General features: G+C 40.5%; 1 protein-coding gene across 1 annotated transcript; it reads right to left on the reverse strand.

The window, feature by feature from the left end:
• Nucleotides 1-1,064: 1,064 nt before the first annotated feature.
• On the reverse strand, nucleotides 1,065-23,160 carry mthfr (methylenetetrahydrofolate reductase (NAD(P)H)). Its single transcript, XM_081349911.1, has 12 exons — nucleotides 23,036-23,160; nucleotides 21,692-21,935; nucleotides 21,269-21,507; nucleotides 20,648-20,758; nucleotides 20,163-20,356; nucleotides 19,007-19,257; nucleotides 17,379-17,513; nucleotides 17,106-17,286; nucleotides 16,267-16,449; nucleotides 4,154-4,255; nucleotides 3,955-4,074; nucleotides 1,065-3,651 (listed from the first exon to the last, which is right to left on the reverse strand). The coding sequence occupies exons 2-12, from the start codon at nucleotides 21,928-21,930 to the stop codon at nucleotides 3,433-3,435; spliced, it is 1,974 nt and encodes a 657-aa protein (XP_081206037.1). The 5' UTR covers nucleotides 21,931-21,935; nucleotides 23,036-23,160; the 3' UTR covers nucleotides 1,065-3,432.
• Between the last annotated feature and the right edge of the window lie 30 nt (nucleotides 23,161-23,190).

The raw sequence follows: 23,190 nt of genomic DNA on the forward strand, positions 1-23,190 counted from the left end.
AAAAAAAAGTAAAAAAAAAAAAAAAAAAAAAAAATTCTAGAGATATTTCAAGACTTTTAAAAGGATAGTTCGCAAAAAAAAAAAAAAAAAAAAAAATCTGTCATCATTTACTCACCCAAGTTGTTCTAAACCAGTATGAGTTTCTTTGTTCCGTTGAACAAGAAGATATTTTGAAGAATGTGGTTAACAAAAGTTTCTGGTCCCCATCGACTTCCATAGCATTTTGATTTTCATACTATGGAAATCAATGGGATCCATCAACTGTTTGGTTAACCACATTCTTCAAAATATCTTATTTGTGTTCAATGGAACAAAGAAACTCATACAGGTTTAGAACAAATTGAGGGTGAGTAAATGATGACAGAATTCTTATTTTTTGGTGAACTAGCCATTGAAATACAAATATAACTAAAGAAAATATATATATTTGGGTAATACTTTATTGTAGTGTTTTTGTTATACATGTTACATTATTAACCCTTTATTTTAAGGTGTCCTTGTTACATTATATTAAAAGTATTAACAGTAAATTGTGCATACTGTACTTACAAGCAACTAACTCTAAATCAAATCCTAACCCTAAAGTACGTTCATTAATATTACTCAGTACTTAATTGCATAATTACAATGAAGTAATTACATAGTTTATTACAAAATTACATACTTACACTTTATTTTAAGGTATCATTGTTACAGTGTAATTATATATTTAAGTATTGAGTAATATTCATTTACTACATGTTAGGGTTACTATAGGGTTAGGGTAAGATTTGGTTGAGGGTTAGTTGCATGTAGTTATGCATAATTTACTGTTATTGCTATGCTAAGTATGTAACTAAGACACTGTAAAATAAAGTTTTACCAAATAAAGTGTAACCGATATTTGCTTTCGAATTTTCCTTGATTTTATTTACTTTATTATTTTCCATGATATTTACAGGCCTGCAAATCACTTTAAAAATAACCTGATGTTTCCAGGTTTTCTATGAAAGTGGAAAACCTGTTGCAAAACATAACACTGTAATTAGTCATTACTCAGAAGGCATCATTACTGAGAAGGCATCTTTAATTGGAAATATTTATTGCAGAATACAAGTGTAACAGCTTGAAAAACTCTTTATCAATGTCAAGAGTCTTTAAAACTTAAAAATGCCTGAATATATTTACTAGCTTAAAAACACCACACGGTTTAATTGGTTTTTACACGTATACAGAGAAAACGAGACATTCAAAATGCAAACTTCACCAATGAGAAATGCTGAAAATAAAATGCACATAAAAAAATGAACATGTCTAATAACTATGTTTAAGCAATGGCATTTGCACATGCCTACTCAAGCAAAACCGAGGTCAAGTTCACACTGTTCAACTGTTGGCTTCCTTCCAACAACTGTCATGTTTCATCATCTGACTATGAGATAAGACAATGCACGTGGATTCGAATGTGCGCATGCCTTCATGTTTAACATAACATCTGCTGATGGCAGCGCACCCAATCCTTCATCCTCTTCCAAATCTTCACCATTATCAATCGTCCCAACAGTGGCATGGACTTTGAGATATAGGTGAACTCCAAAAATAAAACATGTGAATCACAGGCAAACAAATCATTCTCAGTGATAATGTCAAACTTGGACAAGTTTGCACAGGTGGAGGAGCGTAAGTTTATTTCGTTTTCTTTTGGCAGCACAGAAATGATCATACTTCTTAAATGGTAAAAAAAAGAAGGCCAAATAGGGGAAAAAAAGATTCAAAGTGATTCACAAATCAATACTGTCACAAACCAGTTACTCCACTAGTATCAATTCACACATGACGGTAGAGACTAAAAGGATTGAGAATATATTTTTTTTCTTCATTATATTCATTACAACTATACGGAGACCTGCATATGACAAGTAGACAAAAATATAGGCCTATATATTGTGGCCATGAATTAAGAACTCATCCTATCATTTTAGGAAATCGTGGCCCCACGTTTTAAGTAAATTGTGCATACGATATAATAATCCGTTCCCTCGATTTAGTAAATTGTGGCCATGTTGTACAAATTTGTTCCCTCGAGTGAACGAATTAGTAAAACATGCTGACACATTAGTAAGTCGTGTGAACGAATTGTACATTCGTGGCCATGATATATATATATATATTTTGTTCACATGTCATATGTAAGGCACTGTACATTTTAAACGTTCACTCCCAATTCTCATTATCGTAAAATGGCAAAAATTCTATACAATTTCAATTGTAAATGATTTATATATCATGGTTGTAATTGTTTTGTACTACAGTAATGAACATCAAAAGAATAATGCAATATGGTAACTATTATTTAGAGTGAAAATCTGCTTAATTGTCATTGAAAAAATCTTTAGTGATAGGTCACCCAGAAATGATCAGCACGTCGTTCCAAACGCATGACTTTCATTCATCAACAAATTTTGATTATCGTTTTTGTCCATCCATTGGAAGTTCACGCAACCAAAATGTTCAAACTTCAAAAAGTACTGTACATAAAGACATCAAAGTTTTAATCTGAGTCTTATGAAGAGGCACGATCGCTTTATATGATGAACTGATTTAACTTAGGCATTTATTTAGGCAAAAACATTGATCAACTTGTATACATATAGCACATCAAATTTGGTCAATGGCCATACTTCATGCATGAGAACAAACCTCATTGTTTTGCTGAAGATCAAATGTGCTTGCTTGACATGTACGAACAAACTTCACTGGTTCTCGTGCATCAAACATAAACATTTGAGCTTCTGTTGACCATATTTGATGTGTGCTCAGTGTATGCATGTTGATCAAATGCTTATATGTGGATAAAAGCCTAAATTAGATCTGTTTAAAATAGTGATTGTATCTCATCCTTATGAATTACTTTGCATCTTAACGTACATTTCAAAGCTTGAAAATTATGGTTGCTTGGACTTTTAATGGATGGAAAAAAAATGAGCTAAAATCTTATGGTTGTTTTTTTTTTTTTTTTTGGGATTAGTTTTTTGTCTTGAATTCAGAGAGAAAAATAACCTGTTTGACATAGGATCCACCTATAAAGTCTAAGTGAAATACCATAGCCAAATACTGTATTTGTGTCCACACATTTGACCTGACTTACAAGAGTTAATTTCATATATTGAACATATGCAGTATCCAAAACATTTTATAAATAGTTAAAAATATAAGAAAATGGCACTCAAAACAGCCAACTAGTCCCTTTAAAGATTAAGGCAAATCATCTTGTGTAGTGCTACATTTGCAAAAAAAAAAAAAAAAAAATTCCTATGTATTGACTGTGATGACAAATTAAAACTCTGAAACTGACTAAAAATACTGTGTCATTAAAGTAAAGTACTCTGTGTGTGCGTTGTGAGGTCTTTGAATCAGATAGCAGCACATGCAAACTTTTTGAGTTCTGTGGTGCTACAATTCACTTCCCTCGTCCTGAGTTACTTGAGGGGAGTCCAGAAGCACAAACATGTCTTCAATCACTTGCCACAGGCAGCTGTCTAGCGGGAAGTCGTTGTCCACGAGGTTGACGAGGTAATAGTTGTCGTGGATGTACTTAATGATCATGCGTGAGGGCGATTCGTCCTCGTACAACTTTGCCCATTGTTCGATCCACAGTGCGAAAGCCTCGTCCTGCGGGAACAGAAAGAATTGAGCTCAGTTCTAGTCTATTTTATCTTTTACTACAGCACATAATCACTCTTATCATTGAGACAATAACAGTGAGTGTGCCTGTAAGCGTGCCAAGGTTGTCTAAACTGGGACAGTGTGAGAATGTAAGGTCAATGAGGGTTTCGGAATCGGAAGCGTCACACATGGATGAGCAAGCCGATTAAACACCTCATTTAGGACATCGGTTTGAAAACAAAGTGAAATTTGCATTGTTAGGTGGTTGCTAGGGTGTTCAAGATGATTACTAGGTCGACGAATCATCACCTTCCAAAACATAAAGCTGACTGGATCCACCACGGTGGGCTGAACGATCTCTCTGCCTGGGAATATCCCCCATGTCACAGCGTTGGGCTGCATGTCAGGGGCATTTGTGATATTCCTACCCTAAAAAGAGGAGAAAACATTTCAAATTGCCAATATTAAAACCTGGAGATTATATAATGTAATCTGGTTCTTGTTTTACCTGAACGTTGACAATATGGTAGTTGACACGAGGTTCATATTTCTTCAGCACTTGCAGAAGTGCAGTAACATTTTCACTTGATGTGAAAAACTCCAAATATGCCTGTTGATTTCAAGAGGTAAAAATAAACACGCTGAAAAAACTATTTCCAAAAGTCAGCCAATTCCAAAAGCACCTAAAATAAAATGAAAACCCAAAATAAACCCACAAATCACCAAGTGCACAGTTCCCACAGTATTACAAGCATAACTAGACCTGGTAAACCATGAATTTGTACTTGGAATATATTTAATTGATTTTACTTTGATATTTACTGTTATCATTTTAATTTTAATTACAGTTTTAGTAGTTTTGTTGTGTTTTTATCTTTTTTTTTTATATGCATAACTTTTATCAAGGTTTAATTAATTATTGTATATTTAGGGCTGTCAATGTTAGCGTGTAAATGCATGCGATTAATTCAAAATCCTTAACACATTCAAATAATTTAGAGCAAATAACGCAAATAGATTAATGAAGCACGGTGAATTACGTCATTAACGTATTTATGTCACGCAGTTAGATGGAATTCTGGAGTTTATCAAACTGAGCATCTACAATGGCGCAAGCACCTGTAACCCTGGTGGGGGGAAATTTCTATACCAACCTCTTAACCCAACTTCGCTTCTCTATTTGAAATCAGATCATTTTAAGCTGCTAATCTCCGGAAAAGTTTTCAGTCTAATAACCCAGTTAAGCGGATGCATACAAACAATCAGTCCAAAACAGCGCTAATATAAAGAAACCCAGACTTAAGGCTGATTTATACTTCTGCGTCGGACCTACGCCGGGGCCTCTACACTATAGACTACGCGTTGGTTTTCATTTATACTTCATTTATCCAACATCCTCCACCAGCAGCTGAGCGATCCCGTGGCTCCGCCTCCGAACTCTGATCATCTCGGACCCGTCAACCTGGTGGCTCCGGCCTGGCTTCTCCCACCTTCGGCTCCACCAGACCCCCTCGGCCTCTCGACTCAACCGGGTTCCCTCGTCCCAGTGGCTCCCCCTTGGTCAGTCGTCACACCACCTCCGCCATGGACTTCCTCCACCCCTATGGCTGCAGCGGCTGCTCCTTCCCTTCGGACTTGCTTTGGTCTGCGGTCACACGGCATTGTCTCAGTCCTCGGGTACTCTGGCTTCTCCTTCGGCGGTCATTGCCACAACTTTGCCTGGGCCTCCAATGCCAGCGATGACACTGTTATATTGGCTCTCTATCTATGCCCTTGGATCCATTGGCTCCGCCACCGTTGGTCATTCCCCAAATGTCAAAATTCATATGACCTTGTCTGCACCATGGGCTGTCGTCACTACCAGGCTCTGGGTCCATGCCATCAGCCGTCCACCACCGACGCTGGCAGGGGATTGTCGTCTTCCCATCCTGTCCCCACACCTTCGTTCACCTCCAAAACCCCCTCCATCCCTGCCTCACCTCATCTGCTTTCACACGCCTTGTCGGAGGGGGGTGTACTGTCACTGTTATGTTAAGTTCATTTCAGTTTTCATGGACTTTTTCATTTGTCAGATGTGTTCCATTGTTTAGACTCCCGCCACTCTTTAGTTTCTATGGTTGCTGTTATTAGTTTGGTTCAGCTGTGTTCACCTTGTTACCTTTAGTATATAAGTTCCTATGTGTTCCCTTTGAGTTGGTCCGGTCACGTTTCGGTTATAGTCTAGATGGAAATAGGGGTCCACGCGCACCCCCCGGCTTTTTTTTATGCCACCTGATTTTTTCAAATCTTTAAAGTGTCTATTTTCAGAATCTGCCAGGTACCAAGCTGAATTAATGTCCCAAAGGCTTCATTTTTAACCCTTTGCTGCACCCGACCGGAACCCGAAAAATCAAAAAATTATATAGAAAGTGGCATAACATTTGAAGTAAACAACATACAGACACAAATGAACATATTTTCCCATACAATTCTGACCCCAGGAATTGAATGGAATGGTTATTTTTGACATTTGAAAACATATTGACCCTATTTCTGGACAAAAATAACAAAAAATGGCCAAAAATGTGTAGAGGATCAACTATATTTTCGTTTTCTCAAGCGCATAGGGTGATTTTTTTTTTTCACACTGTTATTTCTTTATCATTCAGGTGTCTATTTTAAAATTAAATTGGGTACCAAGCTGAAATAATGTCCAAAATGCTTTATTTTCAAACCTTTGCACCAAACCCGAAAAATCTAATGTGATATAAAGTGCCGTAACTTTTGATGTAAACAACTCACAGAGACAAATGGACACATTTTTCCTTACAATTCTGACCCGGGGAAATTGTTATTTGTTATATTTTACAACATCTTGACCATCTATGGTCAAAAACAGCAAAAAAAAAAGCTAATTTGACACCATTTTTATTATACTAATAGCAGCCTAAAATGGGGTTTATTTTAACCTTTTACTGCACCTATCCTGAACCTGAAGAAATTTTAAATAGCTTTACTTTTGAAGTAAACAAAACAAAGCCAATTAACTTAAAAAGTTTGGGAATGTTGGGGCTTTGCAGTTGGCAGTTGGTGGCTGTCGGTTGGTACCTGCAGATCGCCATCTCCCACTGCTTTCTCTTTTGATAATTTATTTCTAATAATTTAAAACGCAGTGCAGCTGCACAGCGAACACAGCAGAGCGTCTAGCTCGCCCATTGGCTGTGCTGCAGCAACTGCACAAACTATGGCCAAGCTTCTCTGACGTGATGGGCGCCAAGTCATCTGATTGGGTCGCACGTCAGAGCGCGCCTAAATGGGCATGGCCTTCGTCTATAAAGGAATCCCATTCTGGCCAAATAGCAGATTTTATCTCCTTCAGCGACTCTTCACGACTCTGACCTCTTCTGAAGCTTTTGCCGTCGAAACAAGCAATAACAGCTAGAGCAAGCCTTGCATACAGCAGACAACGCCTTCAACTCACCTCGAAGCCGAATTCTCTTCTGTAGCTGCTCTCCTGAGGCCATCCGGCGAGAAAAATGCTATATCCTTTTACTGCTACTGTTGTGTTCGCTGCTGCGACACTCAGTTCTAAAAGAGTCAAATTTAGCGAACGTTGTTTCAAATGCCTCGCCCCTCGTGCACCTCATGCGGAGCACGCATACACAAGGAAGATTGGCACTCGGAGTGCGCCACGTGCCTGGGACCCACCCACACTGAAGCTGCACTCTCTGCCGCAGGTTGCTCTCACTGCAAGAGCCTGCCCATCTCAACACTGCGGACGCGGCTAGCTCTCTTTCGAGACGGCGACACTGTCGCTTTCTCACTTTCTCACTCACTTTCTACTTCGCCGGTCCTGTTCACTCAAGCAGACCAATGCCCCCTCTCCCTTCAAGCGACAGGTCTCGTCTCCTTCAGCAGATCGCACGAAAAACACGATGACAGCCTCTCCATCGCTGCGCTTGAGGAAGAGTGGACCGGCCCAGCTGACCCCGCCTTCTCACAGTCTGGTGCTAGCGCTGCTGCTACCGGAACTAGGCTAATTCGGACACTGAGATGCTGCGTATCCTCACTGCGGCCGTTTTAGACCTCGGTCTCGAATGGGCCTCGTCCTGAGGAGCCACCAAGAAGCAGGCTGGATGGATGGTTTCTGCCTGGGCGCCAGCAGGCCCCCGTCACAAGCCAGCGCCTTTTTTCTCTCACGAAATTATGGCGTGCGCCGTACTCAGCACGCAAGAGCGCTTTTACTTCCGTCACGCTCTCCTCTGTTGACGGCGCAGCAGAAAAAGGTTATGAGAAGCTGCCTCTGCTCGAAGAAGCAGTTGCCGCCCATCTATGCCCGCCCACTGCTGTTGGCTGGAGATCCAGAGCGGTTCACAAGACATCCCTGGAGTGTCGAAATGGGTTTTGTACATTATAAAGAGAGGTTACTCGCTCCAATTCCCTCGCAGACCCCCATGGTTTCAGGCGGTCATCGAGACCTCGGTGAGAAGCGGCGTGGCTCACTAGCTTCTCACCTAAGTACAAAATCTGCTAGAAAAAAGGGCGATAGAATTAGTCCCCCCGCACTGAGCCAGTCAGGCTTTTACAGCCGTTACTTCCTTGTACCAAAAAAGGACGGTGGCACTCGCCCCATTCTAAATCTGAGACACCTGAACAAAGCTCTCATGAGATGGCCGTTCAGAATGATAACTACCAAACAAATCCTCGCACAGGTTCGCCCGGGGGATTGTTTTTTTTACGGTGGATCTGAAAGACGCTTACTTTCACATTAAGATAACGCCCCATCACAGGCCATTCTTGAGATTCGCCTTCGAGGAGTAGGCTTATCAATACACGGTCATACTGTTCGGTCTGTCTCTAGCAGCCCGTACTTTGACAAAGTGCATGGACGCAGCGCTTTCTCCCCTGATGCAACGGAGTGCGCGTGCTGAACTATCTCCACGATTGGCTCATTATGTGTCAGTCGAAGACCGAATTATTGACAGATTATTGACAGGCTCCTCAGCTATTTGGAATGCCTGGGGCTCAGGGTAAATTTTTCCAAGAGCAAACTGTTACCCAACCAGAACGTAATCTTTATGGGCACAGTTATCGACTCTACAATAATGAGAGAGAGCGGCTCACACCAGAGTATGCTCTCTCTATAAAGGGTCCTTCAGGGTAGGTGCGTGCATGCCCCTCAGGAAGTTTCAGAGGCTTCTCGGTCTCATGGCCGCTGCATCGTCAGTACTCCAGCTAGGGTCCAATCTTATTAGTCTACCTATTACTGTCCATTAGCACAATTGTCCTGGGACTTATGTTCGGAGCGACCCTTATACTCCAGCCCCTTATTCATGAAACCCGACTCACGTCTGGTTACTGTCACTATGTTGGGGTTTGTTATGGCTTGTTTCTGTGAACCTCGGGGTGCTTCCCTAGGATCCAGTTGTATGCAGCCACTTGCTAATAGTGTGGCATTTTACATTGCGTCCCCACTGCGTATTAGCTACGTAATACGAAGTGACCGTTCTCGAGAGGGAACGTACTCGGTTACTAACGTAACCTCGGTTCCCTGAGAGTAAGGGAACAAGTATTGCGTAGCCTGCCGCACTATTACAATCTGTCGGGGTTTGTCACTTCATTCGATTTAAACCTGCTATTTGGCCAGAATGGGATTCCTTTATAGACTTAGGCCACGCCCATGTTGGCGCTCTGACGTGCGACCCAATCAGATGACTTGGCGCCCATCACGTCAGAGGCGCTTGGTCATAGGTTGTGCAGTTGCTGCAGCACAGCCAATGGGCGAGCTAGACGCTCTGCTGTGTTCGCTGTGCAGCTGCACTGCGTTTTAAATTATTAGCTTTAAAATTCTCGAGGAAAGGAGTTTGCCACTGCGTATTAGCTATGCAATATGAAGTGACCGTTCTCGAAAGGGAACCTTGATTTTCCAACCTGATATAGGCGGGCCAGAGGCGAGCTAAACAGATGACGAAAGTGCTCTGACCAGGGGGGCAGGGTTTTCTATTATTTTGAAGGTACCCCCGGGCGCCGCCATTTGCTAGCGGACCCCCACCTGCTGTTAGCATCCCATTGACTCCCATTCATTTTGGCGTCACTTTGACAGCGAATAACTTCACATCTGAGGCGTTTAAAGACTCCATTTGTCCATTATTTATTTCTAAAGAAACACGAAAATGTATAAAAGGCTTCATTACCTTGTAGCTTATGTTATGGCCCCGTAGAAGCAATTTTTGTAAAAATAGGCTAACGATTGCGTCATAACCACGCGACTCTCTGTCGCACAGTAAAGAGATTACTGTATGGACAGATGGAGAAGCTCGCGGGCAATCGGGGGGACGTGGAGGCAAAGTGACAAAATAATTAATCAGAATACTTATCAAAAGGTTTCTCCTGCTCCTAGCTCATGGACACCTCCTACTCCATCTCTGCAAGTTTCGGAAGGGAATGATTCAGATTTCTCTCGGCACAGCTACTAGAAGTCAGACGGGTTGCTCACGTCACATCTACATCGTCAAGCTCAGTTTGAGTCTGCGCAGTACGCTCAGCCATCAGGAAGTGAGAGCTTCTAATTGACTTCACTTTGTCTCAGTTGAATCCAATGGGGTCGCTGTGTCCATTTCTTTTACTGTCTATGGCTGTGACGTCGAAGTCATTAGTAAACATTGCAAGATGGATGAATACCATTTGTTTGAAACAGCTTTGGCCGCTACAATGAACGAGTAAGACTTGGCTTTTTATCTAAAAGAGGAACAGAAGACGGCGCTTGAATCGTTCCTTTGCAAGAAGGATGTTATTGCTGTTTTGCCGACCGGATACGGTAAGACTATAATCTACCAGTTAGCTCCGCTGGTAGCGTATGGGGTTTATTGTTGTGACTGGTAGTAGTGTTATCCAATTGCGTGCAGTGAGATTTTCAAATGCACGCTTGGTGCCGCCCCTCGAGCTGGCCGATTTTCATTAGTCGACACCAGACCATTAATCTTTTAGATTTAGGTCTGGATTTCCAGGCTATCCTTCAGATTGAATTGACAGAGATTTGACATGGCGCAAAGAGTCCTTTTTTAATGATGATTCTCCAGATGTAGAAGCCTTTGGCACTTGTAAAACAATCTATTTTCCCTGTAAAGCTTTTATAGCAGTATTGGTGAAAGCCAATTGTATTCAACGGCAAGTCCTCTAATGTTAATGGAATCTGTTCACAAATATCCATCATGCGGTATGGTGAACTGGCTCCTTAACAGAGTCTCATATCTCGGATACTGTGTAGATATGACAGCTTCTTGCTTTCCGAAAGCCTGTGATTATAGTAAAAACTGTTGAAAAATGAATTATGACTTAGTTATGACTTCAAAGGTATATCTTAATTATAGTTTCAAATACGTACTGAAATTGTTCCAAAAGAGAAAGCAGTGGGAGATGGCTATCTGCAGGTACCAACCGACAGCCACCAACTGCCAACTGCAAAGCCCCAACATTCCCAAACTTTTTAAGTTAATTGGCTTTGTTTTGTGTACTTCAAAAGTAAAGCTATTTTCAATTTCTTCAGGTTCAGGATAGGTGCAGTAAAAGGTTAAAATAAACCCCATTTCAGGCTGCTATTAGTATAATAAAAATTGTGTCAAATTAGCTTTTTTTTTTTGCTGTTTTTGACCATAGATGGTCAAGATGTTGTAAAATATAACAAATAACAATTTCCCCAGGTCAGAATTGTAAGGAAAAATGTGTCCATTTGTCTCTGTGAGTTGTTTACATCAAAAGTTATGGCACTTTATATCACATTAGATTTTTCGGGTTTGGTGCAAAGGTTTGAAAATAAAGCATTTTGGACATTATTTCAGCTTGGTACCCAATTTAATTTTAAAATAGACACCTGAATGATAAAGAAATAACAGTTTGTGAAAAAAAAAAAAATCACCCTATGCGCTTGAGAAAACAAAAATATAGTCGATCCTCTACACATTTTTGGCCATTTTTTGCTATTTTTGTCCAGAAATAGGGTCAATATGTTTTCAAATGTCAAAAATAACCATTCCATTCAATTCCTGGGGTCAGAATTGTATGGGAAAATATGTTAATTTGTCTCTGTATGTTGTTTACTTCAAATGTTATGCCACTTTGATATAATTTTTGGATTTTTCGGGTTCCGGTCGGGTGCAGCAAAGGGTTAAAAATAAAGCATTTTGGACATTATTTCAGCTTGGTACCCAATTTAATTTTAAAATAGACACTTGAATGATAAAGAAATAACAGTTTGTGAAAAAAAAAAATCACCCTATGCGCTTGAGAAAATGAAAATATAGGTTATCCTCTAGACATTTTTGGCCATTTTTTGCTATTTTTGTCCAGAAATAGGGTCAATATGTTTTCAAATGTCAAAAATAACCATTCCATTCAATTCCTGGGGTCAGAATTGTATGGGAAAATATGTTCATATGTTCAAGCCCCTGCTCATCAGTGGGAAACCTACAGTGAGGCAGGTGAGAATATGGTCGGAGGGGGCTATGGAGGCACTCCAGGACTGTTTTGATTGCACTGATTGGGACATGTTCAAGTCAGCTGCCACCTACAACGGTCATACGAGCATTGATGAGTACGCCATATCAGTGTCAGCTTACATTAGCAAATGTACAGAGGACGTCAGCATCATGAAGACCATCATTTCCCGAGCCAATCAGAAACCCTGGCTGACTGCAGAAGTACGCAAGATGCTAAAAGCACGGAACATTGCCTTCAAGTCTGGCGACGTGGAGGCTCTGAGAACAGCAAGAGCCAATCTGAACCGTGCCATCAGGTTAGCAAAGCGTACTCACAGTAAAAAAATCCAGGACTTGTTCCATGACTCCACCAACATCAGCAACATGTGGAAAGGCATACGGGCTATCACCAACCACAAGGTAACTCCTCCATTTGGAGGTGAAGCTGACACTGACCTCCTCAATGAATTAAATATTTTTTTTGCGAGGTTTGAGGCACTAAACAGCACTCGTGCAGAGAAAGCAGTTCCCCATCAGCAAGAAAAGACACTTTGCCTGGACATAGCTGATGTGCGGAAGTCTCTGAGGAGGGTAAACACCCGGAAGGCCCCAGGCCCTGATAACATACAGGGGCGAGTGCTCAAGGACTGTGCAGACCAGCTGGCTTGTGTTCTGACGGATATTTTTAACACCTCGCTAGACCAAGCCACAGTGCCATCGTGCCTAAAGACCGCCACCATTATCCCAGTGCCTAAAAAATCTCGGATCACCTCTCTAAATGACTACCGGCCCATCGCACTGACTTCCATCATAATGAAGTGCTTTGAAAGGCTGGTCAAAGACTACATCATCTCCAGACTCCCTCCCACGCTGGACCCCTTTCAGTTTGCCTACCGGCCAAATCGCTCCACTGAGGATGCCATCTCCTCCGCTCTACACTTGAGCCTCGCACATCTGGAGGAGAAGAACACGCATGTTAGGCTGTTGTTCCTGGACTTCAGTTCAGCTTTTAATTCCATCATCCCTCAACACCTGGTAGACAAACTGGAACCTCTGGGCTTCAGCACCCCCTTGCGGAACTGGCTGCTTGATTTCCTCACTGATAGACCTCAGTCAGTGCGGGTTGGACAGAATACCTCCAGCGTCATCACCCTCAGTACAGGCTCCCCTCAGGGCTGTGTCCTGAGTCCTCTGTTGTTCACTCTAATGACACATGATTGCGTCCCTAGGCACGCCACTAATCACATTGTGAAATTTGCGGATGACACAACAGTGGTAGGCCTCATCAGGGATGACAAGGACCTGGCCTACAGAGAGGAGGTGGAGCAGTTGGTGGGCTGGTGCAGAGACAACAGCCTGATCCTGAATGTCGACAAGACCAAAGAACTCATTGTCGACTTCAGGAAGAACCAGCCCAGCCATGCTCCACTACTCATCAACAACATAACCGTGGAGGTGGTCAGCAGTACAAAGTTTCTGGGGGTGCTTATCACACACGATTTTACCTGGTCTGTAAACACTGCATCACTGGTGAAGAGGGCACAGCAGCGGATGTACTTCCTACGGAGGATGAGAAGAGCTCATCTGCCCCCACCTATCCTCACCACATTTTACAGAAGCACCATAGAGAGCATCTTGACCAGCTGTATCTCAGTGTGGTGTGGAGGCTGTAGTGCCTCTGACTGGAAGGATGTGAGAAGAGTGGTGAGGACAGCAGAGAGAATCATCGGCACTTCTCTCCCCTCCATTCAGGACATTGCAGAGAACCGCTGTGCATCTCGGGCCAGAAAAATCTGCAGCGACTCCTCTCACCCCCATTATGGTCTGTTTACTCTGCTGGCCTCCGGAAAGAGGTTCCGCAGCATGCGGTGTAGGACCACCAGGTTCTATAACAGCTTTTTTCCCCAAGCCATCAGACTGTTGAACACTTAAAAAATAATACTTAGTGCTGCTGGTCTTACACTAGACTGCTGTCATACATCTATTTAGATATTTGTATATTTAATATTTAATCCATTCTGCTATTTGTATATTTATTTATATTTTGTTTACAGAATTTTTTTGCATAAACATTTGCATTGTACTGAAACTGTAAAAACTGTGGCCTATGCAAACGAAATTTCGTTCTGTACACACTTGTTGTATACTGAATGACAATAAAGTCTGTCAAGTCAAGTCAAGTCAAGTCATTTGTGTCTGTATGTTGTTTACTTCAAATGTTATGCCACTTTCTATATAATTTTTTGATTTTTCGGGTTCCGGTCGGGTGCAGCAAAGGGTTAAAAATGAAGCCTTTGGGACATTAATTCAGCTTGGTACCTGGCAGATTCTGAAAATAGACACTTTAAAGATTTGAAAAAATCAGGTGGCATAAAAAAAGCCGGGGGGTGCGCGTGGACCCCTATTTCCATCTAGACCAGGGGTCGGCAAGTAACTTTGGCCGCGGGCCAATATTTTTTTTTAGCCAGTAGATGGCGGGCCAGCTACACAGAGTAGGCCTATGGATACAAATTAAATACTCTTATATAGGCCTATAATTGCGGAATATGATGGGTCCGTCACCGTCCGTGGATCATTCATTCAATCGGTTTTTTTTTTTTTCAAATTAAAACCAAAAATAAAAAGATGAAAAACGACTTGTTTTTCCATTATTTATTTCCTAAACTGAAATGAAAAAAAAAAAAAATAAGGACGGGTTTTCTGATTTTCTGATTGTGCTCAGATCAAAAATAGAAAAAATGAATTACTGGATTAGACAAATTTAAATTTTGATTTTTAAGTTTTAATTTAACACCTTATGCATATATCAAGGAAACCATTTTAAACAGATCAAGTAGGCTACTATTGTGGTAACATATTACAGCCATTTTAATAAAGGTGTGAATAGCAATCATGCCTCATTCCGTACAGTCCGACTTTTGAACTTTATTCCTTTTTTATTATTATTATTTATTCGGGGACACACACATACACACCTAAGGTTTAAGGAGGTCTGCGTGGGACTGTTTTTTTTTCGTCCCGCTCCCACAAGGTTCTATTCAGCAACCGCTTAAAATACACTCGGTGTTCACCCGCTTTATTTCCCGACCTGACGGGTCCACAAAATTTAGATCTCGTTTCCATAATCTCACATTCAAATGTCTCTAATGGAAAGAAGGAGATTGGAGTAGCCTATAATAATTATAAATGCTATACAAAAATTGTGTTCGTGTCAGTATAAATATTAGGCTATTTTAACATTGTACTGTCAGCAGAGAAAAAAAATGTCACAGAAAAAAAATATGAAATATAAATAACATGAATTAAATAGGACAAAGCCTATCACTCAAGTTTCTAAGCAACATAAACGAAAATCATATTGCCCTACTGACGAAATGAAGTAGGCTATTTTCTGTCGAACTATTTCAAACATCCTTGCAAAAAAAGAATGTTGTTGACTGACAATGGTTTCAGTACCAAACAGCTCCTCAGAGATAGGTGTACAGGCGGTCAGAATTAAGTGCGGATACGCTGTCAAAAGATGTCGGGAGTTGGCTATTGTCAGTCAGACCGCACGCTCCGTCCAAAGTACACCAGAGTTCTGACCGCTACCGTCTTTTGACGCGCGAATGGACACAAAGTGGTCAAGCATATAACTAGACGCGGCAGGCGCGAATTTGACGCGCTATTCGCGTCCGTTGTGAACGCACAGTTATACTTTAAAATGTAATCCTGCACCGCATGATTCCCTATGGGCGTTTCACACAGTATGCGGCGGTGAAATCGCCGCGCGACTACGGCTTTTCTCAAGTAGTGGAAGAGTTTTGTACAGCATTTAGGACTGCCAAAATAATCCGGCGGGCCAGAAAATATTGCTGACGGGCCAGTTTTGGCCCGCGGGCCGCCAGTTGCCGTTCCCTGATCTAGACTATTAAGTGTGTGTGTCTCCTGCTACCTGTTTAGATTTGTATATTAAACCTTGTATTGGAACATTATTCATCTTCGTCTTCATCAGTCTGCCGACGCACACACGTTACACACAAGTCACACAGACTACATTTATGGTAATTTTTTCGAGCTCAACAAATCTATTACCTTTTCCCCTTTCATTTTATGGAAAATTGAAGTTTGATCATTCTTGAAAATATCTTATTTTACATTCCACACTGTTGAAAAGTGTTTTGCTGACCTTTTGAAAGACGTATCCTCCTGGAGGGCCCCAGCCTACAATGGGGTCGGATGAGGCTTTACCGTTAATGTTGGGTTGAGAGTTAATGGTGAGAACACCCCTGCGGTTCACCTTCTCCAACTCATCCTTTAACAGGTTGGTCTCTGGAGCCAGAGGGTCGTCGTTCCACGGCAGACACATGATCTACAAAAAACATTAAGATATTAATATTACATGCAATATTGTAGTAGTATTTTTTTATAACTTGTAGCATATTTAGGACACATACATAACTCAATTGATGACATGAGTGGGCACTATGAACAAAATCTTACATCACAGAAACTGTAAATCAGTTGGTTCAGACATTTTTTTGTGTTGGTATTTCAACCAAAAAAGTGATTTATACATTAAGAAACTATATGGAAATGCCTCTCTTTTTTTACCACAAACCAAAGTCTGGTTAGTGCAAAAACAGCTGCTTCACATTGTGTAAAACAAAATACTCAAAAATCAAAAATTATAAAACAGATGTTCTGTCTGTAACTTTGTTTGCTGATAAGTACTTGTTGAATTCTATATTCATAAGAAAAGTATGCCTAGTTGCGACATTATTTGGCAACCAGAAACAATTAAATTTCCTTTGTGTCGTTCCAATTAATAACAAGCTCTTGCACATCTTGACTTGTTCAGAACACACTGTGGTCTGCATTTGTGTACTACTCTGTGTTCCTTCACATAAACCAGTCACACCCACACAAATACATCTACCACAGTATAGCAGAACTCTACTGGTACTTTTACCATCATACTGCCCAGCCGTACATGGTTGTATACTGATCCTGGCTGTACCACTCTACCTTGTGTCCATTGCAATTGGTTTGCCCCGTGATGTAGTTGGTGAAGACTTCATAAACACTCTCCTCGCTCATTAGTTCCTCACCCCACATCTGCAGAAGGGCCTCTTTAGGAGACTTACTCTTCAGGTAGAACAGGTAGTAGTCTGTCAGCTCGCCAAAGGCTGGTGAGGAGGAGTTACCCCTGATGGCGACACATTAATTAACATTTTTGGTCTTTACATCTTGAACGATCCACATAAAGCCCAGAAATGAGGGAGGAAACATTTTATGTACCATCTTCCGTTGGGGAAATCATCCCAGTCCTGTGTTCTGTAGATGTAGCTTTTGGGTCGGGAAGCCCAGAATATTGGCCTGACGTCTTCTTCCTTACGCTTTGGATGGGCGCTGATGGCCCAGGGCAGAGGTCGCCTAAAGTTCACATAATATCAATGTAAATAGGTGAACCTCATAAAAACGGTCAGAAACATGTCTTTATTTTCCCCTCAAATTAAAGAAAAGAATAAGAAATGATATATAGTATATAAGTCTCTTTACATTGAGTCTCATCTAAAGTGAAGGTATTTTTTCCATGTTTTGTCCTAACCAGTGCCGGCAATACACAACGATTCTATGTGAATGTGTAAATTTTTCTTCCTTGAATCATGATTATTTTTATTTTTTTCAAACAGCGATCACGATCCTCCCACGATTCTGTACTGACAACTACACAAAATAACATGTACTTTACTCTATATTTACTTTCTATATACTCTATAAATATTAATTGTTGCAGTTTATTTAAAATGTTTAATGAATCTGTATGAATTATTTTTTTTTTAAATTGGTTTGAATGAATGATTCAATGACTCATAAGTGCATCACTTTCATTACTCATTGAATCAGCATTTTTGGAACTAATCTCTTATCTCTTGATTCAAAGACAAATCACAATGTAAGCGTCATGTTGCTTTCAAAAGGTGATTTACTCTATTTTGATTGCTTCAGTGGACATCAGTGTTTATATCCGAACTATAAACTTTTATCCCATTTCTTCTGCTATAATATGAATATTTGTAGCATAGAAATAACAATACTGTGTGGTTGAAAAGGACTGTTTGTGAAGCTGTTTCATACATGACAACTGCTTTCTCTGGGTCAGCGGCAGCGGCGATGCAGATTTGATTGTTCCTGTGTGATTTTATCAAAGGTTTAATACACACAGGCAAATTGTTGACATTAAGGAATGAGATTGCATGGGTGTTTGAATCGAGATTGCATTCTTTTAGTAATTAATCGTTCAGCTCTATGCCAAATACAGTTTAACTTCCAGGAAAAAATGACTATGCGTAATGCAGGACTTTTTATTATAAGCAAACCATCATACACTGGGACTCTTATCTTGAAATGCCCATTCTTTACTACTTTTAGCTGCTCTTTCAAAAAGATTTAGATAGAATATGCAATCTACGTAAAGTAAACGCTTTGCATAAATGTGGAGTATTTATTGCTTGAGAACTGCTGTAAAACCAAAAGCCTGTAGAATGTGACTATGAACATGCAGCACTCATATTTATTTAATTAAATCATGCATTTTGAAGTTTAATAATCCCATCAGGCCTTATCGCAATTCCTGTTTTCCCATCCCCATATAAGACCTAAAATGATACTTTTGTTATACCATTATACCAGACTTTTTATGGCCTTGAATATGATTAAACTGGACCCTGATTACACCTGCTGCTGTTATATAAAATCAATACAGCACTCAAGTCCATCACAATCCATAATCACCTGAGAGCCATTATCGCCTTCAGCATTTGCTGTACTATCACCAAAACACAATTGGTTGAAGTGAATGAAAAAAGGGGGGGGAAAAACAAGAGCAGTTTCTCAGAATTAAAGTACATTTCAAAGCCACTCACCGTGGATCCTCTACCCATAAGCCCAGCTGTCTGAGCACTTCCATGGTGGCCACCTCTCTGTTGAGTGTGTAAAAGTGCAGGCCTGGGACCTCTCCACTGGCCAGCAGAACCTTACACATCTCCACCGCCTGCTGGATGCCATAGTTCCGAATGGCGGCGTCATTTTCTTTAATAGGCTCAATCACCTGCTTGATCTCCTCTGGCACTTCAAGTTTGGAGAGTTTGACCAGCTGACGGAGTGAGTGATAACCCTGTGCAAACAACGGACATTCCGGTTTTAAAGAATGCACAAAAAAGCAAAATAAAAGCCCATACAAAATCTTCTAAAGACTTCTAATAGTTTTGTGTGAGAAATGTAACAATGAAATCTAAGATGTTATACCCTTCACAACATTTTATTGAAATCTGGTGATGTGACGAGTCTGAATAATCATATGCATAAATGTAAAAATTGCCTTAAATTTCAGGATATTGTCCTATTTATGGACCCCCTCCCCCCTTTAATAAGCAAATGCCTTATTAAAAAAACAATAAACCTATTAAAAATAATTTATTAAGCAGGACATTAGATAGTTGTTCAACTCTTTTCTACTTGCATTAAGCTGGATTGTATGTCTATTGTTTATTTGCAGATTATTCTCTTAACAAAAGTTGACAATTAACAAAAGTCTCATATAGGAATCATTAAACAGAAAAATTACAAAATAACTGCTTAACTACATTTTACTGCTGAAGCTGCTACGACAGAGTACAAGTCAGAGCTCTCCAATAATTCAGAGTTTACGATTTGTGATTACAAGTAACGTGACCATTTTTTTCCCGTTCAGTTATTCTGACATGGCATGAACACACCTCAACAGAAGAATGAATAAATGACAGAAATTAGATTTTTAAGAGTCAAATGAGCTAGGTGAAGTACTTTAAAACAAACAGAAAGCATTACACAGTGGTGCTGCTGGCCTGATAACTTTTTTTTATTGTACAAAAATGTGGTACAATAAATACATGAATCACATCATTGCATTAATTCAATTGGTCTTTTGCAATGATATGACATCATATGGCAGTTTATGCAGCACTGTTTGGCAGATAAGAGAATTGGATGACTTCCACATCATCAAGGTGCAGTGATTGGTCTGTTAATGTGTTCATGTACCTGAATAGGGAAGATTCCTGGGAGAATGGGGCAGGTGATGCCAATGGCCCGACAGTCTTTGGTAAATTTAAGGAAAGTTTCAGCCCTGAAAAAAAGCTGGGTGACGATGAAGTGAGCACCAGCATCAACCTTCTCCTTCAAGTGCCTGAGGTCATCTCCATAGCTCTCAGCCTCTGGGTGACCCGTGGGGTAACCTATCATTACATTTGAGAGGGGTTTGAGCTGGTGAATGTTAGAGTTCCATGCAAAAATCACAATGTACAAATGTACACAACTAGAACCAGAAATCTAGAAACTTGCTGCCAAAATACCATGTGTTGTTGTGTTGTTGTAAAGTATTCTGAGTGGTTGCTAGGTGGTTACTGGGTCAGGACCCTACTTCAATGTAAGCATATGGCACTTTATCGTCCACCAGGAGAACATCTGTGAACAATGGTAATTTGCCAAAGCAAACACCATTAATTGCTTGTCTGTCTAAAGCTCACCTGCAACACAGATATCAAAATAGTCATCGAATTCACAGCGAATGTGCTTGACCAGATCTGTGGCATAGTTGAAACCTCCATCTTCCTCCACCCAATCTTCCCCAATAGGATCTGCAAAAGAAGACAATTCGGGTCAAATCGGGTTCACTCTACCGAACATCCAAAACAATGCTGTGTGCAGGGCTACATGTGCTCGCTAAAATACTATTTTGACCAGCTGAGAACTCATGAAAAGCTTATAAAATGTGTAAAGGAGTCAAAACAGCGACAGGAATCCCTCCGTCACACACAAACGAAGATCTTCTGCGAGGAGACGTGGTTCTGACGCCTGTATCGGACTGTGATGAGCAACATCGCAACAGCAGTCTTGGTCCGCTGGTTTGGTGCGCACCAGTATTCGGATGGCAGCGTTCACACTTATTCAAGTGAACTGCTCAAACAGAGCAATCGCACCAGGGTTTGTTTTAATCGGAACAACCATGGCGAGTGCGAACACACCCAAAAATTCTACAGCAGTACTACATGTATCCTTCACCAGGAAGGCAAACCCAGGATCACAGACAACCATAGTGAAAAAAAATGGCACATAAAAATGTGTTTGAACCTAGTCAGTGTTCATACCTCCTCTGAGGGCCATGATATTCTTTAGGCCTAGCCGCTTGGCTTTATTTAAATGGGCTGATATTTTCTCTTTCGTCTGATTACAGCATGTCAAATGCAGGACGCTCTCCAGGCCGCAATAATTGACTGCTGTGCTTGCTATCATCATGGAAGACGTTTCTTTATCTGAGCCCGGATCTCCAGCGGGATGCCAAGTGATGTCAATGAAGAGAGGACCTCCGGAACCCATTCGGTCAAATCTAACACACAAAGAACAGAAATATAATGATAATTTGGCAGGGAAATATGAATATATTTTCAAATGTGTCACAATGGTATATATATGTCCATATACAATGATATATTTGTGGACATGTTTTTTTGGGAGATTCACCCAATTACAAAAACATAAAAAGTAGATCAGCATTTTTTTTGCTTTCCTACCTAGAGATAAGATTGACTGCTCCAGATGTTGTGCGTGGTGGGAAGAACTCTAGTGAGAACCAGTGGTCCCCAGACTCGATCCGCCGTTTCATCTTGTCCCGCAGCCGGTCAGTGCGGTCGGCGTCCAGTACAGGGGTTGAGCACCTGGAGCTCTCTTTGGAGCTCTCTCCACTGTTACTGGCCCCGCTAGAGTCGCTCTTAGAGGACTGCCAACCTATGTCAGCTCTTTGGTTCACCATGTTTCCTGTACCAAGTGTTCATATGTTCATACATCACCCCAAAAAAAAAAAAACAGAAAAAATGATCACTTTGAGCTAGGTTGACTTTTTAATGTTTCTAAACCTGTCTGTTTGGGATCCTAGTGGCCATTTTTTTTAATCGCAAACAAACTACATTGATGACACTGACTATGTTCAGAATGGGATACTAGCTGCACAAAATTACTGTATTCTACTAATTCAAAAAATAACAAGTGAAACGGTATTCACTATCTTATTATACATCATCCTTCAAATAAAACAAAATGGGTATTTTGTAATTTTTAATTACATTTTGTAAAAATGTATTAACATTCGGCAGTCTGATCATATGAGTCAAAAGAGATGTGTAAAAAATTGCACATGTAATGACTTCACAGTGGAAATGAAAAGTCGGGCCACTGTATTTTGGGATACAGTATCCAGAACACTGTTCTGTGCACATGACTCTTGAATCTTTAAATTGTGTAAAATTATGTATCATTATTTCAGTAACATACGTAGTTGAAGAGATAAAAAAGCACATTATCATTATGTAAACTTTTAATTTAAAGTTTACTACTTAAACATTTATTATTGACAGCTAAAATACTTAGTTCAATAAGTGTTATCCGTTACGTTCAATGTCTTTCTCAAATATTTATGGCATACGAGTCATACAAAATGACAGCAGGCAAATTTGTGGTAATTTCTCACGATCTCCTTTATCATAAACATGAATGGTTAGCAGTAACGTTACGTGAAGTTTGATAAAAAAAATTATGATGATCCTTATGAAAGCTAACTTTAATTCAGTTTTGCCCATTACAACGTGTCTCATTTGACATAATAACAAGTTGCGTTTCAAGGCATGATTTTAAAGCAGGCAATCAATGCAAGCAACAAACAGCGTTTTATATGACATAACTCATTTCAGAAATTATTTTTGCATCTTTTGGTATTGTCCATTGTGCAAGAGGGTGGACTGGACATGCGGGTCCGCGCGACTGCAGCCTATAAATACCTAATACTACCTAACCGAAAGTCATAACAGGTATAACAGTCATACCGGCTCTGTAATCGTGTAAAGAAGTCTTTGCTTCATTACCTTCAACCTTTTCCCGATCCCCTAGAAGTTATGAGAGGATAGTACAGGTCCAGTGCTCTGGCTCAATAGCGTGTGCGAACACAGCATGGACGACGGATGGTGTTATGGTACGCCACGCCCATTTCATACGAGTCACGCCCACCTCAACCCATAGG

This window comes from Scardinius erythrophthalmus (genome assembly GCF_964197995.2).
Source record: "Scardinius erythrophthalmus genome assembly, chromosome: 20".
NCBI classification, from domain to species: domain Eukaryota; kingdom Metazoa; phylum Chordata; class Actinopteri; order Cypriniformes; family Leuciscidae; genus Scardinius; species Scardinius erythrophthalmus.